This window comes from Mesoplodon mirus, assembly GCF_964341445.2.
Source record: "Mesoplodon mirus genome assembly, chromosome: 1".
Classification (NCBI taxonomy): domain Eukaryota; kingdom Metazoa; phylum Chordata; class Mammalia; order Artiodactyla; family Ziphiidae; genus Mesoplodon; species Mesoplodon mirus.
The window spans coordinates 45,917,511-45,935,315 of record NC_138976.1 but is presented as its reverse complement, the minus strand read 5'-3'; the positions used below and the strand labels follow the sequence as shown (position 1 = coordinate 45,935,315).

Here is a 17,805-nt window from a genome sequence, read left to right as displayed (position 1 = left end):
TTATTTTTTTTTCGGTACGTGGGCCTCTCACTGCTGTGGCCTCTCCCGTTGCGGAGCACAGGCTCCGGACGTGCAGGCTCAGCGGCCATGGCCCACGGGCCCAGCCGCTCCGCGGCATGTGGGATCTTCCCGGACCGGGGCATGAACCCGTGTCCCCTGCATCGGCAGGCAGACTCTCAACCACTGCGCCACCAGGGAAGCCCATCAAAGCACAAGATTTTGATCCTATTCTATAAGGCTTGTTCTCAGGCCCCTTTACATGCTATCGCCCATGTGAGATAGACACAGTCAAGCCCCAGAGGGTTCTCCAACTTCACAGGTATTTCTTAGGTTTCTTGGTTAATTCCTGGACCATAAATTTAAATATGAGAATCAAAGATTTCTAGCTAGAGGCTGTGGACCCTTGGCCAATTCACTTAACCTGAGCTTCAGAATCCTGATCTATAAAGTGGGAATAAGAGAACCTGCTTTGTTGTGAAGAGTAAACTGACTAGCATATAGTACGTGCTCAAATATATTGGTTCTGGGGCTCCTTGGAGAAATGGTTGATTCCAGGGCTAGGGCAGGGAAGAGTGTGTGACACCTTATAGTGCCAAAAGACAAGGAGCTGCTCAAAAAATGATGGGGGCATGTCAAAAGGATACAGAAACCAACTTGAAAGAACTCCCAATGGCCATCTGGGATAATTTGAGCAAGAAAATAAATAATGATAGAAATGGATTCTAATTTAGCAAATAAAAGAAATATCCATTTACTATTATAACTAAATAACCAAATAAATAAAGAGAAAAAACAGCTCTTTTTTTACAGTAGCATTCTAACTAATTAATGTAGAATGATGAACATAGAAAATCCCATCAGGTAAACACCACAGTAATAATTGTTGCAGGTAAGAATCATCAATGGATACTAAAATTAGGCAGCAAAAGCATGATGTAAACAGGATATTTGCATAGTTTCAAAGTATCTCTCCATAAGATACTTATTACAAAGGTAATAATCATAACTTTACAGTGGAGTAACCTAGCACAAACCACCTTAACTCAGTGATCAAGTTTAACATCACCAGTAATAAGACATATTGACTGGTACGATACACTGAGAAGCGTACAACTTCTGTGGTATTCTTGCTAAAAATTCATTATCTCAATCTAATAATGAGAAAACATTACACAAACCCAAATTCAGAGACGTTCTGCAAAATAACTGGCCAGCATTCTTCAAAGGTGTTAAGGTCAAAATTGACAAAAACTGAGGAGACTACAGACCCATGATAACTAAATGTTATCCTGGACCCGAAAAAGAACATTAGTGGGACTATTGATGAAATTCAAACAAGGTCTGTAGATAGTTAATAGTATTATATCAATGTTCATTTCCTGATTTAGATGACTATAGTTATGTAAGATGTTAACATTAGGAAGGCTGGGTGAAGGAATGCTACATGTTTATTTCTGTAACTTTTTTAAAATCTAAAATTATTCAAAAATTTTAAACAATAATACAAAGATGCTGATTCTCTCACTTCTCTCAGCCTCCCAATTTATCCCTCATGAGGCCTGGAAATAATGTGTCTAGCTGGAGATTTCAGTTCTGATCAAAAGGACTTAAATACTGTGGAGGGGCACAAGACAGGACTATGCATCTATAAGAAGGAATGAGGGTCTCTGTACACAGCCATGGAGTGAGCTCCAGGATACTGTTAAGTGAAAAAAGTAAAGTGCTTACAGTATGCTACCTTTTTTTTTTTTCCTCCTGAGAAGGGTGAATACAAACATATATATTGGTAGAAAATCATTATCTAAGGGGAGGGAGGTAACAGGATGGAGAGGACAGGGTTGAACACTAGACTTTTCTGAATGTGGCTTATTTTATAACTTTAACTCCATACAAAATTCGTAAGCTTAAACACACAGAGAAGAATTATTTCAAGTGACTTTGCAACACAGTATTATGACTCTACATCCCTAGTGGGATACAATTTAAGGGTAAAAAGGAAACTGCAAAGAAATCTTAATCTGGATTCAGTAATCATATTATGAGTGATAGTAACATGATTTGGGTATACATATATATTGAAGTAGAGCAAATAAATTATATTAATGTTGTTAGGAACTAAGAATTTTAGCATAAGAGAAAAGGGAGAGAAATACAAATTTTAAAAAGTTAAGCAAAAATCCTGCAGTCTTAATTTTGAATTAATTTATTAGTACGAGTCCCTGATATACTTTTACCTTAAAAAAAAATATATAGGGCTTCCCTGGTGGCACAGTAGTTAGGAATCCGCCTGCCAATGCAGGGGACACGGGTTCGAGCCCTGGTCCGGGAGGATCCCACATGCCAGGGAGCGGCTGACCCCGTGCACCACGGTTGCTGAGCCTGCACTCTGGAGCCCACGAGCCACAAGTACTGAAGCCCACGTGCCTAGAGGCCCAGCTGCGCAACGAAGAGTAGTAGCCCCCGCTCGACGCAACTAGAGAAAGCCGCGCGCAGCAACAAAGACCCAATGCAGCCAAAAGAAAAAAAAAAAAACAATTTCCAAGCTCTGTCCACCAAAAAGGCCTAGAGGCGAGGACTAACAGTGGTAGTAAGTACCACTAGCACTCTAAAGGGACTCTAAATACCATTTCCCTCTAAAACCAAGGCTTGTTGAAGAAATGGCTGATTCGAGGCCTGGGGAAAGAAATGTACAAGATGAGCCTACAACATCTTGTCATACCAGAAAGCCAGGGACTAGTAGGAACATATTTGAAAAGACTCCCACTGGCCAAAAATGTGTAATTTAAGAAGAAGAAGAAGAAAAAAAAAAGATGACAATGTTTATAAAAATATGAAAACAAACAAAAAAATAACAACAACAACAAACTCATGGTCATGTTTAGGTTACCAGGACATCAACTCATTCTGAAAACTGGTGAGTGAGGCAAAAAGTCAAGCATTTATCTTGCCTCCATTGTATGAATTATATTTCAGGATAATCAGATAGTTGGGGGAAAGTTCTTTCCAGTTAATAAATACAGAAGGAATATTAGAATTAGAATATCACCATTTTGGAATCCCTAATGAAGCAATGGATAAAGGTAATAATGCTCATTGACGGCTGCTAAAACCATAAGGTGAAAAAGGTTGACGGAAAACATAGTAATGGAGGAATTAGACGGATAACACTTCAAAATCACAAAAAGAGATTATCAGACATTCTGGACCTCCTGATGTGTTCCTTTAGAAAGTCTAAGAACTACTCATGAATTATTCTTGCCAAAAAAACAGAACTTAAATCTGATCAAGCCTCTAGATCAGCATTTTCCCAATCAAAATATGTGAGCCACAAATACAAACCATATATGTAATTTTATTATAATAGCCATATTAAAAAGAAATATAACCATATTAAAAAGAAATAAAACTAGTATGTATAAAATAGAGAACTAATAAGAACCTGCTGTATAGCACAGGGAACTCTACTTAATTTCGCTGTACAGTAGCAACTAACACAACATTGTAAGACAACTATACCCCAATAAAAAAAAAGAGAGGAAAAAAATAAAAAGAAATAAAACCAGATGAAATTATATATTATATTAAACATATAATCTTAATTGTATATTATATTAAATGTATAATCTTAATTATATATTTTAGTTAATCTGACACATCCAATAATATTTTGGCATGTAATCAGTATGAAAAAACATTAATGATATCTTACATGCTTCAATGTGTAATTTACACTTAGAGTACATCTCAATTCAGACTAGCCACATTTCAAGTACCCAATAGCCACATGTGGCTTAGTGGCTCCCATCTTGGACAGCACAAATATAAATCTTAACCACTTTATAGAAAATAGAGGATAGAGTACCATGTTAAACATCAACATGGGATGCAGTTAGCCTAATCCAGAATGTGGGAAATCTCATAAGTCAAGTGACTGAGTTTTCTTCAACAAATACATTAAGATTAAAAAGAGAGAGAGAGAGGGGAAGAACTGATATGGCATGAAAGAGGAATATCAACCAAAAGCAATCCGAGGATCTTGTTTGTATTTTGATTTGAATAAATCAACTGTAAAATGACATTTATGGGACAACTGGTAAAATTATAACACTTACTGGATAACAGGTATCATTAAATAATTATTTCTTTAGGTATGCATGGTATTATGTTATATTAAAAAATAAGAGTCCTTATATCTGAAATACATCATTAAATATTTGTGGAAGAAATGACATGATGACAGGATTTGTTTTAAAATAATTCAACCAGGGGAAGGAAAGGGTTGGTTAGACTTTTCGCATGTTGAAGCTGGGGGACAAGTATTTGGGAGACCATTATACTATTTATTCTACTATTATATGTTTGAAAAAATAATTTTAAGACTTGATGAGAGGGAGAAAGTGTACCTAAGTTAACCATTCAAGCAACTGCAGAAATACTTCTCTGTTCCTAATTGTCAGGGATTGACCAGAGGAAGAGAAGGCAGGGAGAGAAGGAAGAGTTGTCGAGAACTGCCGAGAATCTGACTGGGCACCCTTCGTCTCTGTCTCCAACCTTGGAATTCCACTGCCTTATTCCACCCCATCCTCACCTACTTTGGCTTCATGTAAAGAGGGGCAAAATCTCTCAAGAATGATTTTTAGATTAAAGGTTTTGAACAACTTACAGCCAGAAGACTCTGGTTTATTTCTGCACCTTCCATCTTTGTCTGTCTATCTGAGTCTCTGGCATCTGCTGCTCTTTCACTGCCAGCCAAGTCAATAAAAGAGATCCTAGAGAAAAGACACAGCAGGGATGACTTATTTGGGGCTTTGGTTTATTTTTACATCAGCCAGCATTTTGTGACCCCAGGAAGAAATCAACACTGACCCATCCTCAGGAAAGTAAAAGATATTACTGTCAGCTTCCCAAAAGTATTGCAAGATTCTAATCTGTCAGTTACTGCTGGCACTGTTCACTTAGACCCTTCTGTTGGTTTTAATCATTTGTGAGAAAGTATGACTGAAATTAATTAAACATTCTTCCCATAAGGCTAAATGACCACAATGCAAATCACTTAGGTGACCACTTAGATAATTAAATAGAAACTTCCATGGGCTGCTTTCCAGCAAACCCCCTCTCCCTGCAAAAAAAAAAAAAAAAAAAAAGACTCATTACTCAGAGGTGAGATAGGTTCATCCATCATTGTGGCAGAGTTTGCTAAGATAGCACCAGAGAGGCAATGAATGTACCCAGTTGTCTTATGGCTTCTTTCAGGAAGGATGGATTAATTTTCTTTCTTTCTTTTTTCTTTTTTTTGCCTGTAAGCTCTCTGAGATGCATTTCCTACTACTCCTCTGCTGATACTGTTTTTCACGTTAGAAGCAATCAATGTCCCTTTTAATAACTTAGGGTTGACCAACAATAGGTCATTACTTCATGGTTAATCAACTGATGGCACTTTAGTACAATGATTTATTTCAGAGTTAATAACTCTACTGTGTATCCCTGAAATAAAGAACTCCACAGTGGCAGGATGTCCTGTTGTTGACAACACATATTTCAAAGTCACATTAGGGAAAGGCACACAATGCGATTCCCTGTGTATTTCCCGCTCACCTGCCAAATGTCCTCTTGGCTGAATCTTTGATCTGAATTTGGATGATAGCATGAGAGCGGGAGGAGTCTGCATTAACTCCAGTGGCCCCAGTGCTGCGCTCCTTGCTGCCCTTCAAGATCACCTGAAAATAAAATCCACGGGGTGACTTCTGCAAGGAGTAAACAAAGCCCTCTGGCTCCTAAGAGTTGGCTGAGAGCAGTAGAGACCAGACATATAGCTTTGTTAGTAGACTGCAGTCCCTTCCCTCTATGAGGAAAGCTGCCTAAACTCTAAATCATACAGAATAAGTACCCAAGAGCAATGAAAACAATGTGGAATACTAATCTTGGGGGAGAACATTCAATAGCTCAAGAGCTAATTTACTTCTTGATCTCATATCCTCTTTTTAATATCTTTGATGGATTTATCCTGACTAAAATCCCCAGGGCATAACTTGGCTCCAAAGTAAGGTCCCATCATACCCATCTGTCACAGTAGGACAGAAATGTGCATCACAGAATGAATGATCACATCCACCTGTTCCACCACGATGCAGTCATAAAGGAGACCAGGACTGATGTGTGGGAATATGGAAGTGATGAGTTATCGCAAGTGCCATAAGCCCATGATTTCCCTTGAGACCACTGCCCCTCCAAATGGGAGTAAAGGCTAACTTGGGTCCCTCTGGCCACAAAGAAATGGGGGAGAAGATGTGAAGCCTCAGGAATGGCCTCAAGCCACTGAAAACACAGCCATATAAGAATATCCTGCCCTGATTTGGGGGAGTGTTGATTACTGAGAATCAAAAAGGTGAAGAACATTAAAAATATTTGACAGAATCCTCACAGTAGCCTAAGGTGAAGTGAGTATGATTATTATGCCCAATTTACAGCTGAGGAATAAATTCAAAGGTTGATGTGCTCACAAACAGCTGTTTTGTGGCAGAACCAAATTCCACATCTAGTATGTCTGATTCCAAAGCCCATGTAGTTTCTACTACACTGTGGGGCACTTAGGACAAATTCATCTATTTTGCAGTGAATTAGACTAAGAAAGTCCTATCTAATTTTTTTCTCAATCTCTCAGAAGTTTAATTTTTATCATATTGAACATAGCTACAGTTTCCAGATTAAGAGTCCAAAAATTGACAGAGTCAAACCTTCAACAATAGTCCATAAAATATCTTAACAAACAGGGGTAGGTACTTTTAAAAAAATTAACTAACTAATAATAAATTCCTCCATGGCCTAAGCAATAGTTATGTCTCTAAAGATTATCAGTGAGATTCAGAATTGTATTTTAGAATCAAATTTAGAATCAAATTTTAAATGCACTCATTTTGTATATAGCTTGCTAAAAGTTTAAAGGGACTATCTGATGAATCCTTTTGTAAAGAGCAGAAATTGTTAATTTACAAAACTGGATTATCAACTGCATGGATAGCATGTTGCTGCTAATCAGAAATCAGAAGAATTAGAGTAGTAATCCCTTATACTGAGTGTGGCAACTGTCCCCCCCACCAAAAAAAAAGCACTGATAACTAAACCTGGATGCTGGCTAGGTCACTTAAGGCCAAATCTATGACTGAACCATCTAGTTTGTCTGCCTATCTATCTATCTATCTATCTATCTATCTAACCATCCATCCATCCATGCCTCGCTGCAAGGCTTGCCGGATCTTAGTTCCCAGGCCAGGGATTGAACCCGGGGCCACTGCAGTGAAGGCACAAAGTCCTAATCACTGGACCGCCAGAGAATTCCCATGAACCATCTAGTTTAAATGCACTTCCTCATCCTGGTCTCTCTCTATCACTCTGATTTCATACTTTCATAGATTACAATGCAATGATGAGGGATTATTTTAGATTTGTATTAGTCTTTTTTTTTTATCAAACTTCTTTTTCATTAGAAAAGAAAGACATGCTTACTGGGGAAAACTTAGAAAATACAGGAAAAATATAAAGAAGAAAATATATACCTTCCATAACCCCAGAGTTAACAAGATTCTAGTGCATTTCCTCCCAGGGTTTTAGGGGTCTCACAGCTCTTTTGATATATATATATATATATATAATGTCTTTTACATACCCCATGAAGAGACAGGGGAGATCTTTTAAATGCCTACATTTGTGAATTGTGTAAGCAATATGCTTGATGGATAAAGGAACAATCACAGAGAAGTTAAGTGGCTTATCCAAGGTCACACAGGCAGAATATGGTCAGGCTAGGGATAGAAGCCAGGTACCCTCTGCCACATGTAATCAATGATGCTACTTCTGCTGGAATCTGATGAGAGCTCAGAGAGGCCTCAAGGCCATACCTACTCAGGAACTGTGGATACTGACAGGAAGCTCAAGGGGTGACCTTGTGGTTCATCCCCAGGGGAGTCAAGAAAGACTGTCTTCTGAGGTTCTATTATAGAGTTTTATACTTGGTTTTTCATTGTGCCATGATGTACTAGATACCTGTGAGTGCGTCTAACATGTTGAGGTGACTTTTCCTGACTAAATAAATGCCTTTTAGAGAAGACATGAAGGAATTTCTGGTCCATGGTCCAGTTTCCTCAGCTTCAGTAACAGTCTGCAATCACCATGTTTTTCAGAAACTGTGGTATAAAGCAGCTGAGCTCTGAGGAGTAAAAATGAGGCAGTCTGTGAAGATCATTAGATAGACTTTTGTAAATGATATACAACTCAAGTGTAGCAGTTAAGAGTGAAATCTGAAGTTAGACTGTCTGGGTTTACATGCCAGCTCTGACAATACGGTTGTTTAAACTTTTGCATTGTGAGAACTTTTACAAATCACTTAACTTTTCAGGGCCTCAGTTTCTTATCTATAAAACCGTAATTTCATAGGTTACTTTTGAGGACTAAAAGAGATAATATGTAGTATGTAAAGCACTTAGTACTACGACTGGCACATCATATGTTCTCAATAAATATTAATTAAAGAAAATATACTAAAGAACTAACATCTTTTTTTTTTAATGTATTTATTTATTTTTGGCTGCGTTGGGTCTTCATTGCTGGGCACGGGCTTTCTCTAGTTGCAGCGAGCGGGGGCTACTCTTTGTTGTGGTACACGCGCTTCTCACTGCGGTGGCTTCTCTTGTTGTGGAGCAAGGGCTCTAGGCGCCGCGGGCTTCAGTAGTTCTGGCTCACGGGCTCTAGAGCGCAGGCTCAGTAGTTGTGGCACACGGGCTTAGTTGCTCCGCAGCATGTAGGATCTTCCTGGATCAGGGATCGAACCCGTGTCCCCTGCATTGGCAGGCGGATTCTTAACCACTGTGCCACAAGGGAAGCCCCAAGAACTAACATCTTTGTGTAAACTTCCAAAACTTAAACTATTTCTTTTTAACAATGTAGGGACTTCCCTGGTGGTCCAGTGATTAAGACTCCATGCTTCCAGTGCAGGGGGCATGGCTTCGATCCTTGGTCAGGGCACTAGGATCTGCACAGCAGGAAGCGAAGCTTCATCTGCCGCTCCCCATCACTCACATTGTGCATTATCACCTGAACCATCCTGCCCCCACCCCCCATCCCACCCATCCATGGAAAAACTGTCTTCCATGAAAGCGGTCCCTGGTGCCAAAAAGGTTGGGGACCGCTGCTTTAGACAAATCATGTTATGTGAGTAGTAAAATGGGGACCTGATACAATAGAAAGTAGAGACAACTATGGAATTCTGTGGCACTGGGAAATATTCAGGGACTTATTAATAAGAATAATAGACATGACAAATTTAACTAGCATCACAGTAAGCATTATATGTATATTATCTCATTTCCTTCTCTGTCACACAACCCAATCGTCTCCTAACATCCACATATTTTGGGCTCAGAAAGGTAAAGGATGTGCTCAAGGACACACGGCACTGGGACCCAGCTCCATCCAGACTTTAAGCTTCCTGCACAAATACCAAAGACAGGCTATGAGCACTTCAGTAGGATAGGCACTGTGTATAGACTAAGTCTCTATCACCGGCATACAACTGAGGCTTATCTAGGGGAAGCTCTTACTCTGTGGGCCTCTGCTACCAACTACAGCCAAGGCAATGTTAAAACACGAAGCAGATTTATTAGAAGTTCAGGAATGGATACCTATAAGTACATGAAATGTCTGTAGAAATGACTTAAAAGCCCAAAAAACTCTACAAGGGAAAAAATGTCCATCATTTGCCTGACAAGCAAAACCTTGATTCCAAATCTGGTTGCATTAGCAAGTCCTCTGTAAAGGCAGGGAAGTCCTGGTCCCTGCATTGGTAAGACCAGGTAATAAAATACACCTGGAAGGAGAAAGTTCTTGGAGGAAGGACAATCCTGTGTGAAAAATGAAGCTGCCAGTTGTGCAGGCAGGTAACAAGTAGCCATGCCTGAGTGAGCCTGAGGGTGATCTGCGATGGTGACATACATGAAGATGACACCTGAGGGTGACACTTGAGCAAACACATAGGTGATACCTGAGTGAGCATGAATGGTGACACCTGAGAGACAGTGAAAGTGTGACACCTGAGTTAGCAAGTGCTGTTGTTTCAAGTGAGTAAATGTTTATGAGGGTAACCATGTCAGATATGCATAATTTATATCAACTTTCCACCTTGATCTCAGCTGGCTTCCCTCTTGTACAACCTCGTATGTATTACAGACTGAGGGTATCAATGGCAATATGTTCACTAACAAGAAACTTCTGCTTGTCTTAGAAAACACACCTTAGGGTAGAAGAGTGTCATAAACTCTTCCAGGGTGAGAGTGATTTGACACCAGACTGCCCACTAACATAGTTATGACCCATAGCCAAGGAAAAGGGACTTCCTTTTAGTGTTTGGTCCTTTCCCATTCAATTGGTCTAATTTCCAAGGACAACAGCGTCATGAGGACCAACTCTCCTGAAACTCCCAGCCAAATGAAGGAACGACTAGGGGAGGCAGGGGCAAGAGGACCACAGGGAATAGGTGTATAAGAAACCATTTCCTCAGGACTCTGCAGTGGAGGGAGCTCTGGACAGGTTAAGAATGGTCAACAGCCTCAGAAGAGCCCTTCAACATGTCCCACACACTTTTGTTCTGTGCCTGCCTTTGCAGCCACACTGAGGTGCCATCCTTTGATTTTGGGTACCAGGATTCAGGAATCTGATAATCACATAAATACAAGGTTCCAGCCCTTAAACAAAATTTACCTATTTGTCCCAAGAAAAAGAAACTGTTAGAAAAAGACATGTAGTAATGGTGGGCCACCTCGCCATTTCACACACCCAAGTCCCTGGAGGGATGTACTGTGAAGCTGTTCTAAAGGTGGGTATTGTCAAGTACCCAGCCTGTCCTTCGAGCCTTCTCCCTTTGACTCTAGCCAGGCTTGTTGGATAATACTAGCATGACTGTGACGGCTGCACGTTAGAATCACCTTGGGAGCTTTTAAAATAATACCCATCTGCATACATTGCTGGTGGGAATATAAAATGGTGCAGCCACTTTGGAAAACAGTTTGGCAGTTCCCCAAAAAGTGACTCAGCAATTCCACTCCTAGGCATATACTCAAGAAAACTGAAAACGTACATCCACATGAAAACCTGTACCTGAATGTTCATAGCAACATTATTCATAATAGCCGAAAGGTTGAAACAACCCACATGCCCATCAACTGATGGATGAATAAAATATGGTATATACGTACAACAGAGTATTATTCGGCCATAAAAAGGAATGAAGTACTGATACATTCAACAACATGGATGAACCTTGAAAACATTATGCTAAGTGAAAGAATGCAGAGACAAAAGGTTGCATATTGTGTGATTACATTTATATGATATGGCCAGAACAGGTAAATCCAGAGAGGTAGAAATTAGTGGTTGTCAGGCACCAGGCACAGGGGAAATAAAGAGTAACTGTTAATGGTACAGGGTTTCATTTTGGTGTGATGAAAATGTTCTGGAATTTGATAGTGGTGATGGCTGTACAACTTTCTGAAAATAATAAAAAAAAAATCACTAAATTATATATTTTAAAAGGGTGAAAAAAGCAGATTTTAAAATACCTTTGGAATGATACACAAAAAACTAAAAAATATATTAGTTGCCTCAGGAAAAGGGAATGGAAGGAATATTTCCATTGTACTTTCTGAATTTTGAATCCATGTGAAGGTATTACCTATTAAAATTTTAATTGAAAATAGAATATTTCTCTCCAGCAGCCTTTACCAGAGCCCACTACCATAAAAATACACATTAGCAGCTTTTGAAACTGGCTCAAAAGTATCCTCTCCTGCATTAGGCTCTCTCACATGCCTTACTTCCCACTATCAAGGCACTGAGACAACAACCTTGTAGAGAAAGGAGCCAACTTCTCAGAGGAGGATTCATATTTTATAAATGTGAAATGGTATGTTTGTCATCGCCCTTTGCCTAAACCCGAGTCCATTATATTTGCGAGATAGCAAAATGAAGTCTTCCCTGGTACTTAGGCTGCTACAGTGGGGTAGTAAAGGAGGAAGAATTACCTCTAAGAGAAGCTCCACACTATCCACCTGGAGTTCCCGCAGTCCCACTATCTGTACCACATGCTTGCTATCTTCTCTTGCGAAGAGCCTGCGGATGCAAGAACATGGTTGGTTTGGCAGAGCTTCAGTAACAGACTCCCCAGAACCCAACCCACCACTCTCCATTAAGTAGCAGTTTTGCTGTTTGTGTGGGATCGATATGCATTCTCCTCACCACTCCCCACACCTCCTGATTCCAGCCCCAGGCTTCAGAGGCAGTCTTTGATTGTTTTAAACAAATCAGCATCTTTGGCTACAATGAATAGAATGAGCGTTTAACCCAGACCTATGCCAATCAGTGGGTGGTGTATTCCTGGCTACAGTGATTGGTTCAGGAGTGGATATGGGATCTTCGCTGGTCCCATCAAAATAAAGTCCTAGTCTCTGGTTGTTAGGTGCTCTCTTTTTCTCTCTAGAAGTGAAAGCATGTGGCCCTGGGAGCAGTGGCAGCCATTCTACATCCACAAAAGAGACAGTTTTGGAATGATGCTAATACCATGGAAGGTAGAGCAGAGAGATGCAAAGAAACTGGGTCTTTATAACATCACTGAACTGCTAGAGTAAAAAGACCGTAAGGCTTGACTATCCTCTAGGCTTTCTAGTTATACGAGCCAATGACTTCCCTAAGTGCATGAGTCAGTAAGAGTGGGGTCTTATTTTACTAAATACTTGCAACATAAGGAGTCCTGATACATTTTCTAAGGAAGCAAGGAAGAGCTGGTGTTTCACCTGAAAGCCTCAGGCCTGAGTGTAACAAAATGAATGGTTACGGTTTACCATTATCACTGAACCAGATCCACCAAGGGGCATGTATTGAATCTATCAAAGACTCTAAGATTATCTTCTCCCTTAATAAGATACTGATTGCCAAATAAAATAAAATAAAATAAAATAAAAATGGAATTTCACTTCACAGCCAAAAAAAGAGTTTCTCAAAAAATTTTTTTCTCCATCTAAACCTTACCCCAAGTTTCCAAATTTTTACAGAAGGATAGGAAAACGGCCTCACCAATGCCCATGATCTCTCAGAAGACAACTCTATTGGAACAGTTAGGCTTCTGGAATAAAAGAAGGATCTAGCTTTCAGAGCCTTCACATCACTCCTGAACATACTTCCCAGGCCCCAGAAAAGTTCCTAATGAATAGCCTAAAATGCACTGCTGTATTTTTAAATCATAGAAGCAAGAAGTATATTTTTATCACTTTTAATGCAAAGGTAAAGACAACTTATCTTCTACTTTAAAGAGTTAATTTTAAGATCTTTAAACTTTGGTTTCTAGTTTAGGAGGTAGACTGAGCACATATACTTCTATCTACCTTTGACAAAGCCCCTCTTATAGAAAATATATTTTATTTTAAAAACAACAGGATAAGTCATAACAGCTCTAAACAAACAAGAAAGAGTATTATCAATGGAGCAGGACATTTCAGAAGTCTCAGAAAGGCAGGAAATAAAGAGATATTAGCCAATTAACCAGAGGAATTAAAAAAAAAAAAAAAACCCAAATCCCACAGCTCAAGACAGTTGCAGAATAAGTGTGGATATTCCCTAGTGAGCCCTAGAGAAGCTTTAAACCCAGGAGTTAGCAGATTCCCATCCCCTTGGCTATAATTAAAGAATGTAGAAATAACAGGACAGTGTATCGGGGTCATTCATTAAAGAACTGCACTCAAAAACAGCTGGATATCCTAACTGTCCCTTCACACAAAGAAACAAAATGCGTGTGCGCAAACACACACACACACACACACACACACACACACACACACACACAACAGTGGCTTTTATTTTCATGCTAACTGTTCTTTAAAGGAAGTGGCCGTTCTGACTGGAAAGGGCTCCTAATAAGGATATTGAGGCTTGAAAGAGAAGCTGTGATGGAGCTAACTTGAGGCTTCAAAACCAACACAGAGAGAGTAGAAAAGAAAAGCAAGTCTTCCCCAAAGCAACCCCAAAGTAGCACCCTTCTTTATCTGGCAATTGTGTCATGACTGAACCCCCAACACCTGTACATTCTCTGAATTGGGGCATACTGAAGGTCCCTTTTTTGTTGAAATAGTCCATAGGATGGTGGCCTGCCTAAGCCCACTCCAGTGACTTCTCCAGTTATGCTACTCAATACTCTAGTGCCCCTCTATGACGGGGGCCGCCCTATCAACGCTCTCCATGAACTGGAGCTGCTCCTCCACCCCTACTCCCCATTCCAGTGCTTTCCTGGAGCACATGAAACTTGCACGACCTTTTGGACAGCTCTGTAGGGACTTAGATATCTTTGCTGGGGGCTAGTCTCTTTCACGGATTTGGTTTCCCCAGACTTCTACCATGCTCAGCCTCAACTCACTCCTGTTCACCTGGTGTGGCTGCTCCCAACAAGTCTCAGGTCTGGTTAATTCTGTCCTGACAACCTCTTATCCTTCCACTTCCCCTGTTCCCTCTCTCTCCTCCCTGTTCTCCCAGTCAGTTGATACCTCCACAACTTTGTGGCCTCCTACTCAGTTAAAATCATCTGTTTCAACCTAAACAAAACTTTATGCCAGAAAAATACAATAGGGATTTAAAATCAGTTACCGAATGAATACATTTCAAAGTATTGTTGCAAGGGCAATAGGTTAAGCCTTATAAGAGTTAATGTGAAGAAAAGATTTTCTTTTCTTTTTACTGATATCAGAAAACTATCATTAAGTTTATCCTAAGATTATTGAGAAGAAAAACAAGACGAAGTGGGAAACATTATAGTTCTTCCAGTGTAATAATAGGTCAAAAGAATAGGAAGGGATTTAAGTATATGTTGCTTTCCTGACTTCCTGAAATTATAATCTTTTTCACAGACCAAAATAAAAGGGATATAGTTTTTTGATGAGCATTAGCCTATTGATCACTTAAAAATACTAATGGAAGGCTAATTTATATTTTTCTCTAGCTGAACTGACAGTTTGAAAAAAATATGCATCTGATTCAGGAGACTCTCATTTCACAAAAGGGCATTAGTGTACCAAAGCCTCTCATTAAATCCCATGATTCAGTGGGACTCTGGCTTAAAACAATAAAGAACAGATTTACAGTTTCCTACTCATATCCAATACCTTTTTCTTCTATTTAGGAGGTCATAAAGCTGTCCACAGTAGATTTCATAGAAGCTGATCCACACAAAACAGTGCCTTCTTGGCTGGGACCCTTCTAGTTGTCTGAAGATATCTTTAGCAGCCAGAGCATACAGTCCTGGGTTCTGATGAGTTCCTATCATGGTATAGGTCTTTCCGGCACCTGTCTGTCCATATGCGAAGCAAGTGGCGTTGCCTCTGGGGGAAGAATCATTTGTATTTACTTTTAAATATTAAGAGAAATGCTAATCTACACACAGATTTTTAAATGACAAAAGTCAGGTGGAAAAAGAATACTTGACAAAATTCAGCTAGAAAATATAGAGCCCTTTAAGGAGTAGAGGGCTTTACATTATAAAAACAAGGGAGGAGGAAAAAAATTCTCAAAGCAGTACGTGAGTTTTTTTTACTAGGAATTTTTTATGGAACTGGTAAGACCATAAGACAACTCTAGAAAATAAGGAAACAAAGACCTCATGTTAGGTGCTTTAGAGGATCCTAGAGAAAAAAAATTGTGTTAATCCTGAAAGATAAGTTTGGTGAAAGAAGTAATTGAGAATTAAATACAATAAATAATAGAAGATCATATGATAAACAGGATGGTAGTGACCACTCATATGAATACTAAGGAAGTTTAGACAGAGGTAAAATCAATTTAAGTAAAATATTTGAAGGACTCAGAAAAGAGATCTTAGGGCCTCAGTTTTCACTTTCATTGATAAATTACTGGACTACTTGATTTCCAAGATCCCTTCTAGCCCTGATGTCCTATGATTCTAAGTGGGAGTCACTATTCTTGCATGTGGATACGTGCATGTACACACAACCTGTATGAGTGTGAAAAACTGCAAAATAAGAGATGGACAGAAGAGTTGGGAGGCCAACCTGCCAGCCAAAGTATGTTTTAGGAGGAGATGAGGCCAAGATTACTTGAGTACTGTGACGTCCTATGTACTATGTAGCCCTAGTACTATGTAGTACTAAGTAGAGAGTGAACATAATGTTATGCAGTAAGTAGCTATTGCAGACTCTTGAACAGGAATCACATGGATAAATGATAAAAGTAGCTACTTGCAGCAAGAAAAAAATTCTATGTATGGACACAGGGAGGGAGGCTGGAGGTGGGCAGAGAGATGAATACATAGAAAGGACATGAAGCCAGATAGAAACCAAAGAAAGAATGATATGACAAGAGCAAAGTAACCATGGAAGTGTGAGAATCAAGAGATGGGAGCTAATCAGACTTAAGCTGTTTAGAAGCAGAGACCGGTTACTCCTTGTGTTTTAAACCATGGCTCCCAGCAGTGTGGGCACTTGAATACACTGGCAGAGACACAGTAAGGAAAAGAATTACAAGAGGAAAATTTGAACACACTGAAGAAGAGCTAGGAACATGAGAATAATAAAGAATAATATCCACCTTATCTTCTGAACATTTTCGTGATGAACTTTAAAAAAAAAAACAACAGATGAAGAAAGCTCTTATTACACTTTACAAGGACTAACCTAATAATTTCACCTAACTTGCAATTCTCTTTTTATTAATGTCTTAACATTCTAACTTATTTTAGAAACTTGCTCTCTCAAAAAGCACTCCCTAAATTTGGTGCATAGGAATTGAACCTGAAAGAGATTTCACTTTTTAAAAAAATTTATTTTAATTAATTAATTTATTTTGGCTGCACGGGGTCTTAGTTGCGGCATGAGGGATCTTTTACTTGTGGCATGCAGACTTCTTAGTTGCAGCAAATGTGGACTTCTTAGTTGTGGCATGCGGGCTTCTTAGTTGCGGCATGCAAACTCTTAGCTGCAGTATGTGTGCAGGATCTAGTTCCCCAATCAGGGGTGGAACCCAGGCCCCCGCCGTTGCGAGTGTGGAGTCTTACCCACTGGACCACCATGGAAGTCCCCAGAGACTTCAGTTTAACCTGCTCATGGAAAAAAAAAAAGTAACTTCTACACAACAACAATAAAGACAACACAGGGATTTCCCTGGTGGCGCAGTGGTTAAGAATCCGCCTGCCAATGCAGGGGACATAGGTTTGATCCCTGGTCCAGGAAGATCCCACATGCCATAGAGCAACTAAGCCCGTGTACCACAACTACTGAGCCTGCACTTTAGAGCCCACGAGCCACAACTACTGAAGCCTGTGTGCCCTAGAGCCCATGCACTATAAAAAGAGAAGCCACTGCAATGAGAAGCCCGCGCACTACAACAAACAGTAGCCCCCGCCCGCTGCAACTAAAGAAAGCCAGCGGGCAGCAATGAAGACGCAACACAGCCAAAAATAAATTAAAATTAAAAAAAAAAATTAGGGACTTCCCTGTTGGCTCAGTGGTTAAGAATCCGCCTGCCAATGCAGGGGACACAGGTTCAAGCCCTGGTCCGCGAAGATCCCATATGCTGTAGAGCAACTAAGCCCATGTGCCACAACTACTGAGACTGTGCTCTAGAGCCCGCGAGCCACAACTACTGAGCCCACGTGCCACAGCTACTGAAGCCCACATGCCTAGAGCCTGTGCTGTGCAACAAAGAGAAGCCACCGCAGTGACAATCCCATGCACCACATCAAAGAGTAGCACCCGCTCACTGCAA

General features: G+C 40.0%; 1 protein-coding gene across 3 annotated transcripts in view; it reads right to left on the bottom strand.

The window, feature by feature from the left end:
• The window catches only part of KIF24 (kinesin family member 24), a 59,752-nt gene that overhangs the window by 14,215 nt on the left and 27,732 nt on the right, over positions 1 to 17,805 (bottom strand). For all 3 annotated transcript variants that reach the window (XM_082627819.1, XM_082627821.1, XM_082627820.1), the window contains exons 5-8: positions 15,192 to 15,407; positions 12,069 to 12,156; positions 5,596 to 5,717; positions 4,664 to 4,769 (exon numbers count right to left, since the gene is read on the bottom strand). In XM_082627819.1, the coding sequence (XP_082483945.1) occupies positions 4,664 to 4,769; positions 5,596 to 5,717; positions 12,069 to 12,156; positions 15,192 to 15,407 (532 nt within the window). The remainder of the gene's footprint in view (positions 1 to 4,663; positions 4,770 to 5,595; positions 5,718 to 12,068; positions 12,157 to 15,191; positions 15,408 to 17,805) is intronic.